Source organism: Lampetra planeri, chromosome 15, assembly GCF_965212315.1.
Source record: "Lampetra planeri chromosome 15, kcLamPlan1.2.h2, whole genome shotgun sequence".
NCBI lineage: Eukaryota > Metazoa > Chordata > Hyperoartia > Petromyzontiformes > Petromyzontidae > Lampetra > Lampetra planeri.
Window position 1 is genome coordinate 14,894,398 of NC_136121.1, and position 18,930 is coordinate 14,913,327.

The following is an 18,930-nucleotide window of genomic DNA, read 5'->3' on the forward strand; positions in this document are numbered from 1 at the left end:
GATCTTGGCGGGAATGAGATTGAGAAGGCTGGGGACGAGTGTGGACTGAAGGAAGGAATAAAAGACGAACCCCCTTGCAAGCTTGTGTCGGCTCTCCTTTACAAGTGTATTATTTAATTATTCGCTTCCAAGCGGTACTCAATCTGTAGCTATCCGAACGGTTAATTTTTTTTTACTTCTCAATTTCGATCGATTCTCTAACTAGTCTTGGCCATCTTCTTGGTTCTTTCGGTAAAGTCACGTAGAAGGGAAGTAATAAAATAATAAAACAATTCTCACGACGTTTCGGCCACAACGCAAGCAGCCGTCCTCAGGCGGCTGCTTGCGTTGTGGCCGAAACGTCGTGAGAATTGTTTTATTATGTTTTATTTTTATTATTTTATTACTTCCCTTCTACGTGACTTTACCGAAAGAACCAAGAAGATGAATCCCTGCAGTCACGAAAGCTTTAAATCGAAATTTAGTCTTGGCCAGTAGTAGTTTTGCACAACTTCAGCATTATCAGAATCAATTGAGTGTCTTTGTTGGCACGCGTGTTCTGCTACTGCTGACAGTTGTATTTGGGAGTATTTAATATTGCTTTGGTGTTCTTTTAGTCTCGTGTTGATAATTCGCCGTCTGCCCAACATAGCATATTTAATAAACACAATAGACATGAAGGACAAGTTCAAAGGGCTCGCATAATGCACATGCATCATGTACGTTGCCTCAGTAATCCCCCCCCCGACATTGTGCAAGAGCGCAGAAGCGTGGTCACCACATCTACGCCTCTATATAAGGAACGCAACAGTAAGTTAGTTGTAATTACTGGCGAAACGTCGTACTCAGATTGCAAATGTGGCTTGGCTCTCCAACACACCGGTTAGTGCTGTATTGGTGACGAATTGGCACGTTCTGTTTCCGTGACAACCCCTACTAGTTGGCTGTGTCGCGTGGTGGCGGGTTTTAACGACACAACAGTTATGTGTTCACGCGACCTGCTAGAGTCGTGCCACGCATCGGCCGTGCCGCACGACGAGCTCAGTCGTAACGTCGCAGAGACCACGAACTCGATGCAGAATCGATTCGGAATCGTGACGTTTTATTTCAACTGGAAATCGATAGATGCTACCGAGATCGATTTAAATATATGTTATTACTGAGCTCGATTCTGAATCGATATGAAGCTGAGTGCCATTGGTCAATCAGGAGCCAATCAGAGCGAGACCTGCGCTTCCGGGTCAACGGGCGAGCTCAGTTTGAATCTCGAGAGCGAGAAGGCGGCAGCGGCTGTCGGGGGCAGCGGAGTCGCTCCCAGTGCCGTCAGTAGTCAGGGTCAGTGTCGTCAGGGTCAGTGCCATCAGGGTCAGTGCCATCAGGGTCGGTGTTATCAGGGTCGTGTTTTTTCGTGTCACGTTTCCTCGCCAACGGCGCCGACAATGCTGGCGCAGGCGAAGTGCTCGGCCCTGCTGGACTGGGTGAGTGAGCGTCTTCACGCTGGGGATGTGGAATGTGATGCTTATTACGTGTTAAAATGTTTAAATAGATAATATTTTGAGATGGAAATTCATGCTTGAAAGTGTGTCGATTGCCACGTATATGGGAACACCCAATTATATGTTTACACACAAAATCGGTTCGGAGTTCTAGAAATGCTGCTGTTAGCGCACCTCGAAGGCCACTGCGCTGATAGACGTAACGATGCGTGTTGTATTTGATTTAACACGTCGACTTTCGCGACCAATATCCATAATACAAGTTTTTGGGTTAGATCGTCTAAATATAAATGTGTCGTTAAACCCGCCACCACCCGACAGCCAATTAGTAAGGTTTGTCAAGAAAACAGAACGTGTTAATTCGTGACGAGTACAGCACACCTACCATCATAGTTGTAAATACTTGCAAAACGTCGTATTCCGATTGTAAATGTTGTCGATTTACTCTGCAACACACCGGTGTGCTGTACTAGTAACGAGTTGACAACCCTCACTAATTGGCTATGTCGGTTGGTGGCGGGTTGAACGACACATTTATATTCGTGTGATCTCGCACAACAAACCTGTCTTATGGATGTTGTATTTGTAGTCCGCTAACGAAAGGTGTATGTATTCGCTGGAATTCTCCGCTACAGTGGTCCGTGAGGTTAAATATCACAATTTTCACGTGAGTTATTTTATTGCATTGCTAGAGGTCTTCTTCTTTCGAATGGCTGATGTAGATGCAGCCAGATAATCCTGTCAGGAGCAGCAGAATGCATGGCTGTGATGTCTCCATATTTGTGGATCGGGCCTCTAATCGTTATATGTTGTACGGCCTGTTCTGGATGCTCACAGTCGTACACTGGATTTGTATTTGTTTTGCATTTGTGCATCAGGTATCCCGCATCTGCTGTGATTTGTGCGGATGCGGTTTAGGGTGGACCACGAGCTTCATGGAAGATCAAAGGGATCTTCTGTCTTCTTGGTTCTTTCGGTAAAGTCACGTAGAAGGGAAATAATAAAAATAAAACATAAATTATATAAAAATAAAGCATAAATTATGTCCCTTCTACGTGACTTTACCGAAAGAACCAAAAAGTTGAATCCCTGCAGTCACGAAAGCTTTAAATCGGGATCTTCTGTGTTGAGTCTTTCACATTGCTAGAGGGCAATTGGTGATACAGTACTGCTTTGGTAGTGGTGCACAAACAATGAAATCCACATGCGCCAATAACACTGCATTCATATGAAAATATTAAATCGGCAGCGTTTTTGACACTGCCCTTTATCTAGCACGTAGAGGCCAAAGAGATGGTGGATTTTAGTTCGAGACAGCACTTTACACCATGAGGCCTGATCATGATTAGATATTAATATGTTTCCTGATGTACAGATTTTTTTAAATTGGTATATGAGAAACCCTTTAATATCATATATGTGTTACTAAATTAACACATATGTGTTCAAAGTAAATTGTAAAATATTGAGTTTTTAAAAGTAAAAACTAAACTAAAAACTCTAGATTTGAAGCTTTCGTGACTGCAAGGATTAATACTCATAGTTCTTTCGGTAAAGTCACGTAAGTAAAAAATGAAATTAAAATTAATAAAAATAAAATAAAAATCACGACGTTTCGGAGGCAACACAAGTCTCCGTCATCAGGTGGGACCGTCACAGCCAGATTTGCTGCATCAAGTGAGGCAGGGATTCAAGATGCAAGCTCTTAAATACAAGTTAAGGGGGAGAAAGATGTTATTAACCATGTAAAACAGATTTAACTACACATTTTTGGACCATCTTATCTGACAGGCATTATTTTACTTTACCGAGTGTTAACATCCCCAGCGTTTAACAGTACTCTCTTTTTTTTCTTTTTGGTTCTTTCGGTAAAGTCACGTAGAAGGGAAGTAATAAAATAATATAAATAAAACATGGATAAGGCAGCAACTGCAGCTGCAGCAGCAACTGCAGCAGCAGCAGAAACTGCAGCAGCAACTGCAGCAGCAGTAACTGCAGCTCCCTTTGATGCTGCTAATCCTGCATAATGCATATGTAGTACTAATCACATTCCTGCATTTCCCATAAATATGATAAATTCCTCTTGATATGCAAATTCCTTTGTCAAGGCGCCCAGCTTATATATATGCTCCAAGCTCGTGTGCTGTTTCATTCAGACTCTGTTGCCTCGACGGACCTGGTTTTCACCTGAGGACGGCTGCTTGCGTTGTGGCCGAAACGTCGTGAGAATAATTTTATTATGTTTTATTTTTATTATTTTATTACTTCCCTTCTACGTGACTTTACCGAAAGAACCAAGAAGATGAATCCCTGCAGTCACGAAAGCTTTAAATCAAAATTTAGTACTCTCTTTATTGTCAGCCAACACTTGTATAAACATGTGTATTTTCGTTCTTTTCTATCATGTGCATCAACAGGTTGCTTGTGCACAGGCATGTCCACGTACACTTGCACCTCGTGCCCTCTTTTAGCCCCGCCCCTCCCGATACGTTCCATTCATTGGCTACCACATTCTGATAAGCCCCCCCCTCTCCTCCCCTTTAACTTGTATTTAAGAGCTTGCATCTTGAATCCCTGCCTCACTTGATGCAGCAAATCTGGCTGTGATGGTCCCACCTGATGACGGAGACTTGTGTTGCCTCCGAAACGTCGTGATTTTTATTTGTATTAATTTTAATTTAATTTTTTACCTACGTGACTTTACCGAAAGAACTAAGAGTATAGACTAAAAACTATTTTTATGTTACTAGGTAAGGCCCACTGACATGTACGGTATATATAGCTCTTTTCCAGAAGAGATCTTGCCACAAATGATCGCTCAACGAAGTGGCTTATGTAGACGTTTATAGCAGCCAAATACTCTAAACGCATGATTCCAACTGCGGAGGGAAAACCGGAGGACCCGGAGAAAAATCCACACGACCACTAGGAGAGAGACACGCAAACTCCGAATAAACAGGCATCATGATCGGGATCGAACCCACGACCTCTTGTATACCAAGCGAGGTAGTTAACATCTCGCCACCGTGGCACCCTAAGGATCTAGGTTTATTGGATAAGTGTACCTCTTTAGGTGATTTACATTGTGGTTACCGGTTTGGTCGATGAATTAACAATCTCAAGTCTTTCATTATCCATTTCTGGAGAATGTGTCTGCATCGGCCATGTATTTATGATGTGTTCATTAGAAATGCTGACGTATAACTTTGGTTTCACAGATAAACTGTCTGGACGTTTCACGGACAGAAGTGCTCTCAGAGCTGCAAGACTTCAGATTATTCTTAACTCTTGTTGAAAAGATGTAAGTACTTTTATGATAAGCTAGTTATTGTGTGTGCATGCCTTAGTTTGATGAAATTCGTGTATTACATAGTAGTGCTTGAATGCCACCAAAGTAATGAAATTACTGGCTGTTGCGAGCCTTCAGTTTTATATCTTGAAATTCTGGGAAGAGTAAATGTCTATTGAAGGTATTTAATTTAAGTGTAAATGAAACACTGCACATAAATCATGAGCTGCAACAGAGCTCATTTGAAAAGACCTTTCAAACAAAGAGATATTTTAAAATTAAACATAATTGCATTCTTTGATTATATAGTCCTGTTAGTCCTCATTTAAAGTGGTAAATGCGTTCCTGAAAAGTGCTGTGTTAAGCTAAAAACGTGTAAAGCGGAAATAATTTCCCCTTAATAATATAACAATAAAGGTTGGTGAATTATGACGTATGCGTACCCAGTAAGATGGCGGGACACATAACGGAGGGTACGCCGCAGCGTTCCTGTATCATTCCGTGTACTATATTGCACCGCTCAGCCGCGCAGCTCAAGAAAGTAGCTCGTCGTCGACCACTCAGGAACTGCGTTATCATGGGGCACGTTCTGCGTTGTGGGAAAATTGTTCCCTCATGGAAGAACTGCGTAATAACGAAAACGCTTTGTGTGAACACGCGTTAAGTGAGGGATTGCTGTTAGATGAAATAATAAAAACATGGCACCAGTCACTGAAGAGCAAATTGTATATCATTTTTTTACTTAAAAGTTTCGTGACTGCATGAATTCATATTCATTGGTTCTTTCAGCAGTCTATAATGTAGACTGCCAGTATGCTCACCGAGGTTAAGAATAGGGCTACAGTCTACATTATAGACTGCCAGTACACTCACTCCGATTAAGAACCAGGCTACAGTCTACGTTAGTGGTTTAATCTAGATTTGAAGTTTTTGCGACTGCAGGAATCCATACTCTTTGGTTCTTTCGGTAACGTGACTTTACCGAAAGAACCAAAGAGTATACGTTAGTGGTTTTTTGTTTTCTATTTAATTTATTATTATTATTCACTTTATTTTTCAAATTATTTTTCTTCTATCTACATGACTACCGAAAGAACCAAAGAATATGAATTGTATATCAATATTTTCATACGTTTTAAAGATGCATGCTTTGTAACAGAGGCAGTAGGTATACTCTTGTTGCATCTATGCTTTTGGGTTGAATGTTCAGTTTTGTCTCTTTAGCATTATAGTTCTATTTCAAGATGAGTGGTCTGTCAGAGTGTTTAAGTTTATTATATTGCTGCTAGAGTGCAGTGGTTAGTGCACTGTGCTGAACTAGCAAGCAAAGTTATTTTCCCAGACACTTTGCACATTTGCGGTGAATACTATTTGAACTGTTCCTGAGTGCCCCTTCAATAACCCGCACTGATCAGCATGGTGAAGATGCTCAAGCTACCCCCATGTCTGACACAGCATGTAGAGGTATTCAGCAGGGGATTTATATTTCATTATATATTTGTCTTACACATGTTTTATTTTATCACCGTTATTTTTTCAACAGAAACAATGGCACAGATGTTAGCTCTGTGGAGGACTCTCACGAAAAGAAAGTTACATTCGTCTCTACCTTTTTGAAAAGTAAGCTGTCTCAATAATATTATTCCAATGTTACACGTATTGTTTATGCCCAAAACGCCAATAAGACCCTCCTAGTCAACAGTATATAGTGTTATGTCTCATCTCTAGAATATTTAGAAAGTTAAGCTCATGCCAATTGCAGTTAATTATATCTTGGGCCATGCGTGAGGATTTGGTTCTGACCACTTCGGCTCACTGCAGATGCTGAGTGCCACAGCCTGCACGTGTCTTCTCTCTCATTGGAGCTTCTATATTGCTTTAGAGCAGAACTCCAATAATCTGATGATATGGGGGGACCATATCATGGCTCCTGTAGCTCAGCGATTTTATCTGTAAGCTCCACTGTTTAAACCCTTAAGCACATTGCAAAACAGCCGGCAACCTCATTTAAAATTCCCAATGCTATAAACTAATTTAAATGGAAATACATAATGCTAATCTGCTGCCGATGCAGTTTGACGTGGTTTAAGGATAGAGTAGAAAATTGGGAGTAATCTGTGAATTGATGCACTTTGCAGATTCCTGTAATTCGTGGCTTCCACAGCTGGACTCGTGTTACGTGGCGATGCTGATAATGCTTCCTGTGTTATTCTATGTTATATTCATACAAATAGATTCTAGTAAATCAATGCATTTGGCAGGAAAATTACTTTGTACGTGTGTTTGGTGTCACATTTTAAGAGCAGATGGATAATAGGTGTTTTGCTATGCTTGTGATATATGATAATATTTGTGGTAATGTAGATATTCACAGTGTAATGAGTGGTCTCCGACACGGTAAATAACTTCAGTTGTTTATTCAAATAAAGCTCGGTACAGCCACGTGTCTCTTTCTCTTGCGGACGTCCACTTTTCGTGTGGCTACGCTGCCCCGCGCCACGTGGCGCTCACCCGCTCTCCAACGCACCGTTGGCCAACGGTGCGCTAGGGAGCGGCTGGAGGACGTGGTCGATGGAGATGGCGGGGCAGCAGCGGTAGGGCTCCTCTTCAGTCTTCAGCACCGTCCCTTTGCGTTTCTCTGTGTCCCGCTTATATCCCCCTCACGAGACTAAGCCCCGCCTCTGGCCACGCCCCGCCTCTGGCCACGCCCCTCCTGGAACTTTCCCGAACATTCCAGAGGCTTCCCTGGTGGAACCGCCTCTCACCTTTCCCCCAGATGTAAACCCCACTATGGATAAGCATGGACTGTATAATTAATATACGCCCCCCTGATAATCCAGGCGATGGCGCTCTCATTACAATAGCAATGCAAGTGTAAAGTCAGTACGGAGCGATAGTGGGACAGTATGTCAACGTTTGTCTCAATTGATGAGACAAACGTTGACAGGGTCATGTGAGGGGGAGCACGGGATCCAATGGCGGGGGAAGTGTAATTATGGCGGTGATTGACAGAGCAGGTGTGGCGAGGAGAATTCGAGAATAGGGGCGTGGCCAGAACAGGCGAGGCATGAGAGCCGGCATGAGAGCCGGCACGAGCCAAAGCTGGTGGCTGTTGGTGTGGGGAATCGCCATCATCGTTGTCGCTTTGGAACGGGCCATCTCCATTGTCTGCGAGTTGTCTTGAGACTAGAAGCTATGCAACTACCAAAGTGTACAGTGAGGGAAAAAAGTATTTGATCCCCTGCTGATTTTGTACGTTTGCCCACTGACAAAGAAATGATCAGTCTATAATTTTAATGGTAGGTTTATTTGAACAGTGAGAGACAGAATAACAACAACACAATCCAGAAAAACGCATGTCAAAAATGTTATAAATTGATTTGCATTTTAATGAGGGAAATAAGTACTTGACTCCTCTGCAAAACATGACTTAGTACTTGGTGGCAAAACCCTTGTTGGCAATCACAGAGGTCAGACGTTTCTTGTAGTTGGCCACCAGGTTTGCACACATCTCAGGAGGGATTTTGTCCCACTCCTTTTTGCAGATCTTCTCCAAGTCATTAAGGTTTCGAGGCTGACGTTTGGCAACTAGAACCTTCAGCTCCCTCCACAGATTTTCTATGAGATTAAGGTCTGGAGACTGGCTAGGCCACTCCAGGACCTTAATGTGCTTCTTTTTGAGCCACTCCTTTGTTGCCTTGGCCGTGTGTTTTGGGTCATTGTCATGCTGGAATACCCATCCACGACCCATTTTCAATGCCCTGGCTGAGGGAAGGAGGTTCTCACCCAAGATTTGATGGGACATGGCCCTGTCCATCATCCCTTTGATGCGGTGAAGTTGTCCTGTCCCTTTAGCAGAAAAACACCCCCAAAGCATAATGTTTCCACCTCCATGTTTGACGGTGGGGATGGTGTTCTTGGGGTCATAGGCAGCATTCCTTGTTGTTATTCTGTCTCTCATTGTTGAAATATACCTACCATTAAAATTATAGACTGATCATTTTTTTGTCAGTGGGCAAATGTACAAAATCAGCAGGGGATCAAATACTTCTTTCCCTCATTGTATATAGTCATTCGCAGTTACTCATTGAGTTGTCAGTGGACTTTATTTATTAAAAATATATAGAAAGACAAGATGGTTTCTCTGAGAGCTGCATTACACAAGTGGAAGATAGGCACAGTTTTTTACCCCTTGTACAGCATGTCAACTCAGTCACATTTATTTTTATTCATTAAAATATTTCATCTGGAAAATCCCTTGGAATGGTACATCTCGTTTGCAAGGGTGTCCATGATGTAAATTGACACGTACATTGCGCACATGTGTAGTGGGTTCCACGGAAGCACACACTTGACCTGGAGGCAACGCGTTTATTTCTCGACCCCAACAGGGCACTTACATAAACCACAACAGGTTAACTGGACCACAACGGGGTAACTACATTACCGGGTCAGTCAGTTAACATATTGCCTGACCCACGAGGCTGAACGTGACGATCGAAGAGCGAAGAGGTGTAGCACGGCTCTCAGGGCCCCCATTTTATCTCCTGAGCGTGGCCTCCCCCGCCGTCGGCTCCGCCTCCTTCTCGATCTTCCCAGAAGGTTCTGGGCCCACACCACCTGTCCCCCTCTGGTTCAACCACCTGTCACATCCTCTCTGCCCCCTTTCTAACAGTCACCAGACCTATGCCCCCAAGGGCCCCCTTTCCATGCTGTAACATACCCTGGTGCAGAGGTCGCAATCGGGTACCCGTTTGCGACCCTGGTGCGGCCGGGTATGGGTACAGGTAAGGAATCAAAACCCGTTTGCGACCTCTGCCCTGGTGCCAGCGAGAGGCTCTAACACTTGCAGCTCCACTTTCTTATCAGTAGCTGGCGCTAATCGCCGTAGTGACCCAATATACTTCACTACACATGTAATGACACAATCATTTAAAATGTATAATTTATGCGTCAATTATTAATGTTTTGCATATCACACCCAATAAAACATGTAAATAAATAATTAAGTTGTGTACACTGGCACTTTATAGAGAATGCACTGTAGCTGTAACATCTGTAAATGTTGTGTAAGTGTATTTTAAGATTTAGCAGGATGGTTTGATAACACAGGAAAAATATGCAGCTGGTCAATCATGTATTAATAATAATTTACATTTATTTGTAAGGCACCTTCCACTAATGTTACAAGGCACCTATGACAGTTGTCTATAAGCCTGTGTGATATGGATGTCATTTGTGTGGCTTCAGAGCGGCAGGCTGTGATGGGTTCGGTGGTGGATTGGAGTGAGCTGCTGACCCGGAGTGCCTCTGACATGGAGCTGGCTAAGGTAAGAGGCCTCTCACGATGCCAGACAGAGTAATATTCGCAAGGTGTCACTGTTATTGCTTGGATGAACATAGATGATGAAGCATTTCAGCCTGCTGCTCTGAAGCTTAACGTTTTTCGCTTCATGCCTGTATTTAGTCAACACATTAACAAAAAATGTTTTAGTTGTTTTTCCTTCGATTTCTATATTCTGCACTATATACCCTACTACAAGGTGTGTGCTCAGTCTGAGACACCTCCTGGTCTCTCGAGTTCTTACCTGGTTGAACCAAGTGTGGGTTGTGTGCACATGTTTTAAAACACCCCCCCCCCGCTCATGTCTGCCATGCTGTATGCCATGTGTGGTTGGCAGTTGGCAGTGGCCTTCCTGTTCTTCTTGATGACAGATCCCGAGGTGCAGCTCAAAATGGAGACGCTATCACTCCACACACAGGTGCTGAACAGTTATCTTCTCCATCTGCAATAAACGCCATTGAGAAATCAATTTTTGCCTGAGGCACTTTGTTTTATGGAAGTTGTCAAAGTGGTGTAATGGTTAGCACACTGGACATGCCATCCAGACTTCACCTATTCTATCACATCTTTTGGCACGGCAGTTGAAGTAATGGGGCAAGTCAATGAAAACACCACCCCCACTGCCTCTCTACCTAGTGGTATAAATGGGAGCACTACAGTCGATTGGTAGGTCGTGTGTGGTGGGTTAAATTGTGGCTATGGCTACCCATTTCAGTACATCTGGTCAACGTGGAAGCTTAGACCAATAACTCTAGAGCTCTCTCTTGTGGAGGCCCTTATTTGCAGCAGTCCCTTGAACACGCAATTTTAGGGCTGCTCCTTTGATACCGTTTTACGTTGTTCCATACATTTATATTTTAATGGTATTATTTTTACCAAACGCTTGTATATTGACATAAAGGCTATGTACCTCAACTTCTTGTACTTGAATGCAATAAAAGTCAAAGTGGTGACCTGTTCCAGTGAGCGTTGAGATGGTGCCCCTCTCCCATTTAGAGGTCTGGCCCAGTGGCGGAAATTCCACATTCTTATGGTGAGGGGCGAGTCGATAACCACTGATTATTTTCCCACAAAGTGGTACTCATTTTTATCAACCCTAGAGGAATGATGGGCAGAGTAAACCCCCCAAACCAGGATTTGGATTTGCATACTTCCGATTGCGAGCCACTTGCTCTACCACTGAGTCAACCTCAGGAAACAGTAACAATGTGATTGTATAAACATGTTCTAGCTTCTGAGTGGTAATTTTATTTTTGTAATATACAGAATGAGTTGAGAGAAATAATGCAGTTTCTGGTCGATAACAAGGATTCAAACAACTTGGCAGATGACTTGGAATATCTTCTGCATTCTGTAGGTAAGTGGAGATTTTGACAGGATGTGCATATTTAAATAAAGATACTTCCAACATCTAACAATGATCGTGCACGCCCATAAAGACACGAACATCTCGGTGCAGGAATACAGAGGAGGAACACTCGAGGGCATGGGAGCGACTGAGCTAGGGAAGAAGAAAATGGAAGCGATTCACTTGCTCGCTCATCTATTCACGGACCCCCAGCTACTGACCTGCTCTCAGCCACTATTGCAGCATATATCAATATGTTCAGGAGCTATATGCCAAAGGTCTGCTAGCCACGACAAGAGGGCTTGAGAAAGTTAATTTGTGTAGACTCACTATTCCTCAATCAAGCACTTAGGCACCTACTCAGAATCAGAATATATATCCTGCAAAAATCTGATGAGCTATGAAGCTCTTTCACAGATGTCCAGTCGGGGTGGGTAATAAAGTTACAACAACAAGTAATACAAAGTATAGGGAAGGTAAGCAAGTGACTAAAAATACATAAATAGAACTACAGTAAGTACAAATTGCGTAAGTACATCAATTCCTGCCGATTTTTCAACACTAAATGCAAGCTTGGGCAAGGCAGCAAAGCAACAACAAAAACAATTCCCCAACCACACGAAGACAATACACAGTCCCTCTAAAATTGCACATTAAAATGTAAATATCGATACATGAGTAAGGATCAAAGTTACAAATCACATTTTCAAATATGGTTGTATCCAACACAAATTTTCAAGGGAAGGAGGGAACAGAGGAAATGAAGGGGTTGTGAAGGCATGGGGCTGAAGAGGAATATTGTGAGCAGAGAGAGCGAGGCAACCAGGCAGAGTTGCTTGGGTAGGGAGTTCCAGTGGGTGCGGGGCGTAGTGACTAAAAACACATAATTTTTACTTGTTATCTTGCATTGTGACATTTAAAGTGCAGTTGACGTTATTTATGAATGTGACTGTCCATTGTCAGCACCAGCGATGGGACTGATGGAGTCGTTTCAGGAGGCAGAGGACACATATGCTACTGTCACTCCCTTGCGAAACAAAACCAGACATATGCTGCAGCACGCACCCTCCAAAACTTCGTAAGTATGAGTTTGTAATTAACAGAAATTCCCTTTTAACAAAGCCCACATTCAATCAAATATATCGAATCTGGACAAGCAAGCAATATGTCCATCTCAAAGCATGAATCCGGGTGAATCATTTTAATTGAAAAAGCACACCCTTTTCTTAAATTTTTCAAAGTCTAATTATCACTTAAAATATGTTACATTTAAAACAGGTAATTTAAGAGTTAGAACAAAGCATACAATTTAGTTTTTATGAGCGTGAAAGTTTGCTAAACAAAATATTAGGAAGGACACATGTGACCCTCCATATAAAACCTATCTACGTGACTTTACCGAAAGACCCAAAGAATATTAATTCTTGCAGTCACGAAGGCTTTAAGTCAAGATTTACAGTATATTCTCCACAACAATGCTAATTATTATTTTGTGAGAATGTGCAGTAAAGTGGTTGCATGTCGATGTTTTATGCATTTAAATTGTATGGAATAGGAGGTATAAAATAAGCTGGTGTGAAGATGGCATGTGTTTTGTTTTCTGGCAGGCCTGCCACACCATTGCAGGATTTCTTCAAAAAGAGCCAAGTCCAGCAGGTGCTGAAGCTGCAGGAGCAGGTGTGGAGAGAGAGGAAAGCCTGCGAGCAGCTGGAGGCTGAGCTCTCAGCGCACCAGCAGCTGGTGATTGACAGAGGTATCTCTCTTTGAATATATATGTGTATGTTGAACTTCTTTTGCACAGTACGTAGTAGCCAACTGTGCTCATCGGAGGTGCAGAGGAAGGACAACAACCTGAAGCAGCAGAGTTTGTGTCTGAACATTCATGTGTTTAGATTTGAAGTTATTAATCACAATTACTTAGTGTGCTGGGGTCACGGTCCAAATTTGCCACATTTGAAATATTCCAAATCACTTAATTGGGAAGTATGTAGCAATCGTTACTCTCCTGTGACAACTTGGCCTGGACACTTCTAAAGCAGTTTGGAGACTTTGTGTGGTGGCTTCCCTATCTAAAACAAGTTTCTGTGAACAAAAATAAATATGCTGATGAAATGTATCCCTCCATATATACGTATATTAACTCTTCAGACCCCACCTGACTGTCTGCTTTCTAACATTGGCAGTGACATATCCTAGCCATAGCACATTCATCGATTGTTCCAGAGGTTCATCGGCTGACAGGTTAATACTGCAGGTGTAGTTACCTTAATAATATTACCCTCAAATTTCTCAATTGGGATTATATATAGCAACATTGCCACCTCCTGGCAGACCACATAGCTTGGGTAATTGTTGGAACTATCAATTTCTGGCTGCCTTCTGACTTGTCTGGTTTTCTTCCCAAATGAGCGATGTGGACTGAACGACCCCCTCTCGTTTGTCACCTTTCTGATGATCTGATGCCTTAATGAGGTCCCATTGTTGTATTTGTTAAAGCTATGTCGAGTGGTGGAGGGTTTAACGACACATTTATATTTAAGCGATCCAACCAAAAAACTTATATTGTGGATGTTAAAGCTATGTTCAGATTAACGTTTGCAACAAACAGGACTTTCTCATTGGCAAAGTATACACAATCTCATACATTTTTAATGATGAGAATGTGACGCCCATTTAGTCGTTGCTGTTTCTTACTGCCCATTTGACGTTTTGGAGATTTTAAATTAAGGTCAAACTCAAGATAGGAACGTGTCATTTAGCACTGCAGTATATTATTGCTTCAAGTGACTACTGAATGACAGCCTGTTCATGTTATGTGCACAGCACATTAATCCCCTTCATGTTTTGTTGTAAAGATGCGCAGGTGTTTGCTCTGCAAGCAAGATTGAAGACACTAAGAATTCTTTACGAACAGAAGCCATCTTCTCCACAGTCGGGGGTGGTGAAGGAGTTGCAAGAGAAATCAGACCGGTAACGATGCCCACCTAACACTCCTACTGACGATTTGTAATTAAGTCACGTGCAGACATCTTTTTCTAGACTTTCTGTTAGTGGGCAGATGGGCACTTAATTGGTTACTGGATAAGTCGTGACTTTGTTGTGTATGGTAACTGGTGAAGGGTAGCAATTTAGAAAATAAGTGAGTTTTTCCTTCTCTTATTCAAATCACATGCTTTAGCATGTGTTTTTACATTGCTTCTACAGGCACCACCTGGGGGCACAAGCACGTTTTACTGTTGTTTGCGTAGTACGAGTGTAGTGTTGTACTCACACGGACGTGTCACTTTATTTACCTTGCATCCAATATGGATGCTTCTCACCTACACTAAGACACACACCCTTGTTCCGAACTCCCCGACTTCCCCCTACTCATCTCCGCACACCTCGTGCGCGGTAACCACTCTGTCTCCCCCACTCTCTCACTCTATACTCTGCTATCCTGTCCTGCTTCCCTCACACCTCTGCCCTTGTCCCTGCCCCCAGCAGGGGATCAGCCAACACTGCTGGGGAGGTGAGGAGGGAGAGGTCCCAGGCGTCTTCTCCCCGACTGTTCTGTTCTTCATCCCTTGGGCACCAACCAACCAACTCACCGTGTTGCTCCGCACACTCCCTGATATATCCCTCCTCATTTGGGGTCCCCACATACCCCCCATTAAGCTGGCGCCTCCGGTACGCGCTCTCTCTTATCGTCTCCATCTCCAGCGTCTACCCCGTGCCCCAAGGCTCACACCTGCTCGTCCCCAAATGCACCTGCTCAATCAATGCTTCTCCCCCTAATTGCTGCCGCTTCTCCGGCGCCTAATCCGTGTCTCCACGCTTGCACCTGCACGACCTCAGTTGCACTATCTCCATCAATGCTGCGCCCCCTAATTGCTGCCACACCGTTCCAGTGTCACCTCACATCACCCTTTTGCTAACCCCGCGCGTTACGCCACGACACGAGCATAAAAAAAATCTGTAATTCAAACCCTTTTATTTCTTTTTATTTTTTAATATTTCAACAAACGGATTTAAATGCATTATTTTAATCAGTAACTTTTATAACAGCCTTTGCTCGCCTGGCCATCCTGGCATGCACTACCAGCGTTAGCAGCTACAACAATATATCAGCTACAATGGATGATCTCAAGCAGTTGTACAATTTAATGCTTGGTAATATTCTGGATTTGTTGGTCCCCCTTCAAACAAGGCCATTTCACTGGTATTACAATGAACTGCGCTCAATCGAGACGATAGTAAAGCTGAGCAAACTTGGAGAAGATTAGTCCTCATGGTTCATAAACAGGTTTTTTTAAAGAGCGTCAACATCTCGACCAAGATGCCCCTGGCTTGAGCTAAATCGGATAATTTTTCTAAACTCGTCGCTGATAACTCCAACAAACCTCAGCTACTTTTTCGTACCAAATCACAGATGTTAAAACCCCCTCCACAAACACATTTCCTTGCCTCCACCAAAACATATAATCCATTCAAATTCTTAGGTTTTTTTCGGTAAAGTCACGTAGGTAAAAAATTGTAATTAATAAAAGTTACTTTAACGAAAAAAAACCTAAGAATATGAATCCTTGCAGTCACGAAAGCTTCAAATCTAGAAATATAATCCATTCCTCGAGTTTTTCCTCAGCAAAATTAAAGCCATCCGCCATTAAATGCAGTCTTCTTCTTTAACATAGCCAGCAACCATTTTGCCGCCCTCTTGTCAGAGCACTACCCTTGATTCTGAAGTACCTAAACTATCGCCCTATCTCCAATATGCCCTTTCGTTACAAGGTTCTCAAGTGTGTGGATGCCTCTTGGCTCCAAAAGCATGTGCTTTCTAATGACCTCGAATCTTTCCAATATAGTTTTCGGCCTGGATACAGCACTGAGACGGCATTTGGTGAGGGTGGTAAATTATTTATTGACTGCCGCCAACACTGGCTCACCCAGCATTCTAGTTCTACTCGACCTGAGTGCTGCTTTTGATACCATCTGCTTAAATGATTGAAACATAATATGGGGGTTAATGGTACTGCACTGTGCTTGACTTGATCCTGTTTATCAAATCGCAAGCAATTGATTAGACTGGGTGGCTCTTAAGTCTGCAACCAGCACCGTTTATTTCAGCGTCCGCCAGGGCTCTTCCCTGGGTCAACTTTTCTGTATCTACATGATCCCGTTAGGTACCACCCTTCCTCAATTTTCACTTTTATTCTGATGACACTCAAATTTACATACACTGCGTATCGAATGTTATTGATTCCCTCCGCTAGCTCATTACCGCTTTCACTTATTCGAGCTTGGATGCAGCACAACTTCCAGCAGCTGATTGGGAATAAAACAGAGGTTATGCTCATTGGGTCTCACCACCAGCTGGTAAAGGCCGGTCCCTTCAGTCTGATGATCGATTGTTACAACTTTGGTCTTTGGATCTGCACATCAATAAAATCGTCAGGATTTTTTCATTTACGAACATTGTGCGGTTATGTCTCATCCTCTCGTCCGCTTACGCAGAACAATTGGTTAATTTTATTTTCTCGTGCATCGACGCCTGCAACTTCTTGGTATCTGGAACTTCCAGTATGGTTCTCAGATGACTCCAGTCTATTCAGAATACAGCTTCTATGGTTCTGACCCTCACATTGAAGGCACTGAATGATCTTCACCTCCAAATATTGGGGAGTTACTATGCAACTACTCTCCAACAACAAGAACTCTGAGGATGGTCGACTGAAGCTCAAGTCCATGAGTGATCGGTTCTTTGCTTCCATAGCAAAAGGACTTTGGATCTTTCATCCGAAGGCTGTTCGGGAGTCCGGTTCATTTGAGATCTTCAAGTTCTTCTTTCATATGGCTTTTTGTATTTTGACTGAGCCACTTCTTACCCAACCCCACCCCCACCATGATGGATGTAAAGTGCCTTGAGATTTTATTAAAGGTGCTATATAAGCTGTACTTATTATCATTAATACTGCACATATAGTATATAGGTTGTGAAACAAACTTATTTTATTTTAACATTGTAAATTCGTATAAAGAATTGGCGGGTGTTCATAACGTTAGTTAGGTGTCAAATATGGCGAGTGCAATACCAAGCAATATTGATTTTACATTGTGTTACACTTGTTTCCCATGGAAAGCCTCACTAAGTCTTAAGACCTTTTCAGGAGTGCCTGTAGGTTTTCACAGGAGTGGGCGATCACTGCTATGTGTTTCAGAATCGAGTAAAATGTGTTATTTTCAAATTTGGCCTGCAAAGGCAGATGGAGTGTAGTATTTACAGTTAAATACACAACCCACTAACCGAGGCGGCCTGCCAGATACCACTGCGCCATGCCACTGCCTGATTGCTGTGTATATCTATAGATAGGATTTTGAGAGTACCGGCATGCCTCTTACAGCGCTGCCTCTTACAATGCCGTTTCATTATAGCGCTCCTTGTCCTGGATGAAAATTCTTGCCGGATCAGCCCATATATGGAAGGAAGTTGCCTATTGGGGCGTCTTTGCCCATATGTGGTCTTGTCGAACCAGAATCTAAATGTCTTGTATCAATTCTGCTCATAGTCGGTCCTTCAGCCGCTTTAAGAGTTTCCATTCATCTAAGGGTTAATCACTGCATAAATTAATTGGCGATCTATGGATCGAGCAATCCCACTTGGTTCGTACTGTATAGCTTTCCGTGTGAAGCGTGTTATTATGGCAGACGGTGGTTACACACGCTCCAACTGAATGCACTGGTGAGTGTATAATTTATTGTATTTTTATATGTCATGATTTAAAGTTATTTTTATTTATACAATTCTTTAATCATTTTAATTATGTGTACAGTATCATTTATTAAGGCTATTATCGATACCCCAATGAGGCCCTCATATCGGTCATCGGGACATTGTTGGACTTTTTCTGCGTGGTTGCAATTTACTTTGCTCCGTGCTTGTTAGCTGCTGAGGGCGTGACGGGTTTATTTTTTCCATTCCTGTTGCTGCATGTCCCTGTACTTTCCCCGTTCAGTTGTAATGTGCACTGTTGCCTACGTTATTGAGGGCGATATTGGCATTACCTCCTGCAATCACCCATGAATATCTGTCTGTCCCGCGCGTGATGTCACTCATCATGAGGCCCACCCCTCGTGTGACGTCACTCCACATGAGGCCCACCCCCCCTCATTAATATTCATGCGTGGGTGGATTTTTACACGAACGCAGAGGAAGGTCGAGCTGAATTAAAAATGTATTACACAAAGTCGCTTCAAATATGACGTTTCTTTACAGAAAGTGACGGTAAAAAATATATCTAAGCAGCACACTGCTACATCCGTGCGTGATGTCACTGCAAAAGAGCCCCCCCCCCTTTCATTAATATTCATGCGAACCTGGAAATTTACAATAACGCACAAGAAGGTCGCGCACTCCACATGCAGCACCCCTCCCCTCATTAATAATCATGAGCGGGTGACGTCACTCCACATGCCACACCCCTCCACAATAACCATT

The 18,930-nt window shown here is 42.8% G+C and overlaps 1 protein-coding gene across 1 annotated transcript in view; it reads left to right on the plus strand.

Annotated features, from left to right (window-relative positions):
- The first annotated feature begins 1,103 nt into the window (after positions 1-1,103).
- The window catches only part of LOC144722820 (uncharacterized), a 34,855-nt gene continuing 17,028 nt past the window's right edge, over positions 1,104-18,930 (plus strand). Inside the window, exons 1-9 of the mRNA XM_078601263.1 lie at positions 1,104-1,457; positions 4,694-4,776; positions 6,308-6,384; positions 10,015-10,094; positions 10,446-10,526; positions 11,375-11,465; positions 12,420-12,534; positions 13,064-13,209; positions 14,312-14,426. Of these exons, the coding sequence (XP_078457389.1) occupies positions 1,161-1,457; positions 4,694-4,776; positions 6,308-6,384; positions 10,015-10,094; positions 10,446-10,526; positions 11,375-11,465; positions 12,420-12,534; positions 13,064-13,209; positions 14,312-14,426 (1,085 nt within the window). The 5' untranslated portion in view covers positions 1,104-1,160. The remainder of the gene's footprint in view (positions 1,458-4,693; positions 4,777-6,307; positions 6,385-10,014; positions 10,095-10,445; positions 10,527-11,374; positions 11,466-12,419; positions 12,535-13,063; positions 13,210-14,311; positions 14,427-18,930) is intronic.